The sequence below is a fragment of the Rhineura floridana genome, chromosome 5, assembly GCF_030035675.1.
Source record: "Rhineura floridana isolate rRhiFlo1 chromosome 5, rRhiFlo1.hap2, whole genome shotgun sequence".
Taxonomy (NCBI): Eukaryota; Metazoa; Chordata; class Lepidosauria; order Squamata; family Rhineuridae; genus Rhineura; species Rhineura floridana.
Genome location: NC_084484.1, coordinates 143,632,050 through 143,638,763, shown reverse-complemented (window position 1 = coordinate 143,638,763; position 6,714 = coordinate 143,632,050). Strand labels below are relative to the sequence as shown.

The 6,714-nt window shown below is 42.3% G+C and overlaps 1 protein-coding gene across 1 annotated transcript; it reads right to left on the bottom strand.

Annotated features, from left to right (window-relative positions):
* Window positions 1-3,939: 3,939 nt before the first annotated feature.
* On the bottom strand, window positions 3,940-5,386 carry LOC133385954 (uncharacterized). The gene is made up of 3 exons (XM_061629546.1): window positions 5,094-5,386; window positions 4,755-4,984; window positions 3,940-4,424 (listed from the first exon to the last, which is right to left on the bottom strand). The coding sequence occupies exons 1-3, from the start codon at window positions 5,283-5,285 to the stop codon at window positions 4,034-4,036; spliced, it is 813 nt and encodes a 270-aa protein (XP_061485530.1). The 5' UTR covers window positions 5,286-5,386; the 3' UTR covers window positions 3,940-4,033.
* Window positions 5,387-6,714: the final 1,328 nt, after the last annotated feature.

The window sequence follows — 6,714 nt, the reverse complement described above, 5'->3', positions numbered from 1 at the left end:
GCAGATGGAAAGGTGCAAGAAAGACTGGAATGATGCTCATCTTAGGGGCAGTTCACATGTGTTAATTGGCTGCTTATTTTCATCACATGATCCCTCCTGTGTAGATCATGCGAAAAAACTCTCTAGTGCAATAGGCTGTACCGGGTGTTCCCTGCAATGCACAGCAGCCTTTCCACGGATGTAGAAAATGCTGGTGAAACTACAGACATGATTGCCACAGGTTGTATCCTCATACAGTCATTTCATACAGAAGTATTTCTCTGTGTTCTTCTGTACACGAAGAGCTTTTTGTGCGTGTAATGTTTTGTACATATTAGGAGAACACAATCAGCTAGTCAGCATGCATGATTCGATGAGTAGATTCGGGCAATGCATGTCACTGGACTGAACCACTTCAGACTGTAAGTGCAACCTGAATCTTTAAATGCTCTCCCCTTATATGAGATCTTTCAAATGTTTGATTGCTCACCTACAGTCTAAGGCAGCCTTTCCCAACCAGTGTGCCTCCAGATGTTGAACCACAACTCCCATTAGCCTCCTATTGGCAATGCTGGTTGAGGCTGATGGGAGTTGTGGTCCAACAACATCTGGAGGCACACTGGTTGGGAAAGGCTGGTCTAAGGGTAGAAACACACTCACTGTTCTGCCAATTCCAGTGTGTATTAGTCTCACTCTTCTGAAAACAGGGACAGACCTCACTAGTCAAACCCTGCCCCTTTTTACTGTAAAACATGGTGGGAGCAGCTTGAGCGTATTTTTGTTAAAAAAAAAAATCAGCTCAAATAGATTTCGCAATTGATCAGTAGATCAACCTGTTCCCCCACCAGGTGTGGCTAATGGAAAAGCTTTCATCTGGCGACTAGTGTGTTTAGAGGCTAAATTGGTGTAGGTGAGCAACAGATGGATCACATTAGCAGAGCAATCCAAGCTGTAGGAAGCCAGCATAATTTATTGTGGCCTAAATTTAACCAGAGTAAATTATCCCTATTCCAAACTCCTTTCAGGATTGGGGCTACTGCCAGCTGAGCCGACCCACATGCCTAGCAAAGGAAAAACAATTCTTTAAAATAGACTCTGACTTATACCCCTATTTTTGCCAGTATAAATTGTGCTGAGTTGCTAGGTCATATGACCAAAAAATCCAACTGCTTTTTAAAAAAAAAAAATCTTGGGAGGAAAAAAAGCCCTTTTCTCCTCAGATCACAACTGAAATCTGGTGGATTGTGTAGCTCCTTATCCTTGAGCCTAAGTCCGTCTCCTTGTATTTTGTACTGGTTTGCTGTTGAGCTACCCCCTGTGCTGGACCTGGATCTTTTCAACTTTACTGGTTTCTATGCAACCTTCCCAACTGCTTCCAAAATGATCCACAGATAATCAGGATTGGAGTGGGGAGGAAGCATCATTCCTGAGTCTAGGCAGAGCGTTTCTGGTACTGAGCTCCAATTGTATAACCAAACCCCATTCTTTAATCCACTGTAATCTGAATTTGCAATGTTCTCCAAATTTTTAGTAGGGAAAGTGTGCGTGTGTGTATGTGTGATGCTATGTTATGTCTCAGCAGAATTTCTTTTAAATAAGATAAAATGTAATATCAGCTTACAAATAATGTTACCTCATTGCATAGTGAGATAAAGTATAGTAAAGTTGCAAGATCCTTTGCAACTGTCTTCACAGATACAGAAGATGTAGAACAGATACTTCTGCCTGCTTTGACTTTATCTGGAAGGAAGTCTGAAGAACTGATGCAAATAGGGACAAGAGATGAGATTCTAGGCTTGATAGACAAATTTAAAAATTAGCAAATCACAAGGTCTGCTAGGAACCTATAGAACTCAAACATGAAATTGATGAAAAATGCAAGAACATAAGAAGAGCACTCCCTGCTGGATCAGGTCAGAGACCCACCAGGTCCAGCAGCCTGTTCTCACAGTGGCCAACCTGTGCGAAGTTAGCAAGCAAGACTTGACTGTAACAGCATCCTCCCCACTTGAGATTCTGAGCAACTGGTATTCAGAGACAAACTGCTTCTGTCAGTGGAGGTAGGTCATGGTGATAGCTCAGTGAAAACATTGATTCAGTGTGTGGCAGCTGCGAAAAGGTGAATTTCATGTTAGAGATTATTAAAAAAGAATCAAAAATAAAACTGCCAACATAATAAATCCATGGTGTGGCCATACTTGGAATACTGTGTCCAGTTCTGGTTGTTGCACCAGATCTAGGGCCTTTTCTGTAGTGGCCCCCAAATTGTGGAATAGCCTCCCCGAAGAAATACGCCTGGCGCCGACGCTTCTATCTTTTCGGCGCCAGGTTAAGACCTGGCTATGCTCCCAGGCATTTTAAAGCGTTTAATGTTACAATTTTAAATCTCTTTGTTTCAGTTTATTTATTGTGATATTTTGTATTTCTGTACTTTTAATCTTTTGTACACCGCCCAGAGAGCTATTCGCTATGGGCGGTTTAAAAATGAAATAAAATAAATAAATAAATAAATAAAAAAGTTATGAAAGATGTGGGAAACAGGCAGAAAAGCAGACAAAATGATCAGTGAGCTGCAGCAACTCCCTTATGAAGAAAGTTTAAAGTGTTTGGAGCTTTTTAGTTTAGAACAAAGACAGGCAAGGGAGGGCATGAAAGAGGTTTATAAAATGATGCCTGGTTTGTAGAGAAAGTTGTTAGGGGAAGGTTTCCTTCATATCACACTAGAAATTGGTGTCATCGAATGAACTTGAATGGGACAGACAAACTGAAGTACTTCTATGATTCACACAGTGCTTAGTTAAACTATGGAATTTGCTGTCACAAGATGTGGTGATGCCCACATCTTTGACTGCCTTGAAAAGGTATTAGAGAAATTAGTGGACAATAAAACAATAAGTGGCTAATTAGTTTGGTGGCTATGTGCTATCTCCAGGATGAGAGGCACTAATTTCTCAGGAACGATAGAAGGAGAGAGCTATAACACAGAGGCAGAACATGAGGGTACCACAGAAGCATCTGGTTAGCCACTGTGGGGAAAAAGGACTAAACAGGCCTTTGGTCTGCTCCAACAGGGTTCCTCTCTACGTTATTATGATTCTTTCTCATGGTTTCTGAGCTGGCCCAAACCATTATTATCAGCTGGCCCATAAAAAGGACCCTCCTGCCAAACATGTTGTTGTAGGGACAGAATTGAAGCTTGACATTGATAGACAAATGGTCAAGGAATACCTAATAACTTTGAACGAGTTCAGATCTCCAGGGCCTGATTAACTGCATCCTAGAGTATTGAAGGAATTGGCTAAAGAACTCTCGGAACCACTGCCTATTATCTTTGCGAAATTGTGGAGGATGGGTGAAGTTCCGGATGACTGAAGGAGGGCTAATGTTGTCTCTGTCTTCAAAAGGGCAAAAAGGAGGAACCTGGGAACTACAGACCAGTCAGCCTGACATCGATCCCTGGGAAAATTCTGAAGCAGATTATAAAGTGGTCAGTCTGTAAGCACCTTGACAACGATGCAGTGATTGCTAGAAGCCAACATGGATTTCTCATGAACAAATCCTGCCAGACTAATCTTAAACTCAGTTTTTTATCAAGTAACCTCCATGGTAGACTGTGGGAATGCTGTGGACATAATATATCTTGACTTCAGCAAAGTTTTTGACGAAGTGCCCCATGATATTCTGATTAGCCAGAGCTTGGAAGATTACTTTTTAAAAGTAATAAATTACAGTTACAATTACTTGCCCAAAAAAGTAGTAATTACCGTTACAATTACAATTGCTCTGAAAGTAACTGATTACTTTTTCTCAGAAGTAATCACTACAATTACATTTCAGTTACTTTTTAAAAAAAACTCCTACAAGGTGCTGGCCTTGGCTGCTGCACATCTAAGAAGCCTAAAACAATATTAAAAATAAACACACACACACAGGGGGTAGTAGAATAAAAAAAAATATCCATAAGATTAACATAATGGCATAACAGAATCTCACATCCCCCCAAGCAATGAAGATACCCCAACTCTTGAAATCAAATTTTACACTTGAAATGCTTTTATAATATGTTTCTGTTATGTCTCAAAAGAACAAGATGCTCAAAGAGCATGTCAGACAAGGAATGTCTTTTTACAGTCATTACGTTGCCACCAGTACTGAACAGGCATTCTACTGCGGCGCTTGAAGGCATGCCTGTGTTGTGCTGCAAAAAACACCGCAGCACACGTGGAAAGCCATGGAGTGATGACACTTCCCTGCTGGGAGACCTCAGGTACCTCACCAGTTCCTCCTCAGCAGTGTCCACTGCTGACTTCTTGCCCTGGGGCAGAAAGTTAAAGAAGTCATCTTCTAAGTCATCTCCTTCCTGGTCTTTATCTGAAGACTGATCACTGTCCTCATTAAGTACACCCATCTTTATTTCAGCTTTCAACAAGGCTTCCATTGTGTATCTAAGAAAGAGAGAGGATATGTTAACACATATATGTTAGGAAACCATCATCTGCTCTTCATTTCCTGATGCTTGTCATGTCCCCTGGTTCAGGGTCCAGCCTGAGCCTGTGGATGATGACATGGAAGGTAGGAAGGTGACCAAGACACCACACTCATGGGGCAGCACAGCAGACCCTTAAGGATTACCTGCAGCAACGCAAGGTTGTGATGAGGAGCCCCAGGAAGAAAAGGCCCAGCCCCTGCCTACCACCTTAAGCCCTCTGATGCCTCCCTTGAGACAACATTTCCCTTGGAGTAATCCACCCAAAGGGCTTCCCTAATGTTCTTACTTGTTGGTATGGGTGGTGGCCTGACACGATTCCAGTCGATCTAGTTTGAAGCGAGGGTGTACGCAGGCTGCCAGAAGAAGCAGATCCCTGCCAGATCCCCACCTCTCAAGGGTTGTCTGCTGCTGCTTCAGCATTTTGGGAGGAGGGGTGTCATGCATTGGTTCAGGAAGGCCACGTCTCCTTGCCTTTATTGCTTCTTCAATTGCTCTCAGCTTCTCAGGGTGTGCCCTCTGAGGAAGAACAAAGCATGAATCCAAGAAAAAATGGAAGAGGAACTTCACAATTTAAACATAAATAGACAATGGACACTCTTTGAGGACCAGCATGACAAAGGCTTACCTCAAAATGTTTCTTCACATTGGATGAGGGGGAAACAGCTGATCTCAGATTTTTGATCCTTGGAAGGCAGTAATTGCATCGTACAACAACATTTTTCCCACTCTGGCTCACAAATGTACAAGCTTTCTCAAAGCCAAACCATGGTACTTGCTGTTCTGCAGATGTGGCTGTGGGCAACTGGCACTGCTTCATGCCCTCCTCCTCCTCGTGCACAGGGCCTCCTTTCTGAACCTCACTTTCTAGTTTTGCCTCCTCAGGATCAACAAGCTGTGACTCAAGTGGCCGCACTAACTGACTGCTGCTCTCAGCAGCAAAACCTGCAACAGGCGTCTCTGTAATAAACAAGAGATAATGCTCCTATATGGGTGAACTTCAGCTGTGATGTGCCCCCATCTCTTCCCCATGCTGCAAGATCCCCCAGTCAGAGTGGAAGTAAGCAGGTCGATAGCACAATTAAAAGAGATCCTATTTGCTCACTGAATAACCCTGCCTGGGCCAGTCTAACCTACTATCTCACAGGGTTGTTGTGAGAACAAAATGAGACTAGGGTTCAAATCCCCACATAGCCATGAAGCTCACTGAGTGACCTTGGGCCAGTCACTGCCTCTCAGCCTCATGAAAACCCTATTCATAGGGTCACCATAAGTTGGAATCAACTTGAAGGCGGTACATATATTTTTTATTTTGAATATGATGATTATGATAATAAATATGCAGCATTTCAAATTAATTCTGTATGAGAAGCATTCCATGCCAAGCTTGGAAAACCAAGGATGAGCTATAAAATGTAGACAAAAATACTTTTGACAAAATGCCGTTTATATTTTATATATATGAGCCTGGGTAGGGAACATTTAATCTAGCCTACTTGCTTTCAGCAAGAAGGGTTAAGTGCCTTCAGGCTAGGGCAGTCACCAGAAGGCCACAGCAGAGACAAAGGAGCCTAGTGTTGTGGAGATGTTAGACGGGAGCTTTGGGGAGTAAAGATGGAGACTCCTGAAGGCTGCAATTCTAAACACACTTACTAAGGGATTAAGCCCCATAGAACTCAACAGGACTGACTTCTAAGTAGATATAGTTTGGACTGTGCTGTTGGTAAACCTTGACTAGGGTTCTTCTGCAAAGACATCCATATCCAAGCAGGGTTGGCAACCCCCTGCCTGGAATACCCTGCCCTTATCTTTTAATGTGGCTGCTCCAAATGTTTTTACAGATTTGACCCTTTACTTCAGAAAGAGGTCTGAAAAATGAGTAAGAGTAAGAAGTATCTTTTAAAATTGTTCTTTTCAATTCACTCTTGAATGAACATCATACCTAGGGCAGATCCACACCATTCCTTTAAAGCACATTCAACACCCATTTGAAGCACATGAATCCCACCACAGAATCATGGGAACTGCAGTTTGTTAAGAGTGGTGAGAACTATAACTGTGAGGGGGAAATGACACTTCCCAGAATTCTTTAGGGGAAGTCATGCGCTTTAAATGCGAGTTGGATGTGCTTTACACATATTGTGTGAATCCGCTTAATAAATTTTGCCTGCATGTAAATTGTTTTAATTAATTTTTCAAAATGAAAATAAGCTATAAAGTGTAGTGGGTGACCATGGGCTACTCACCAT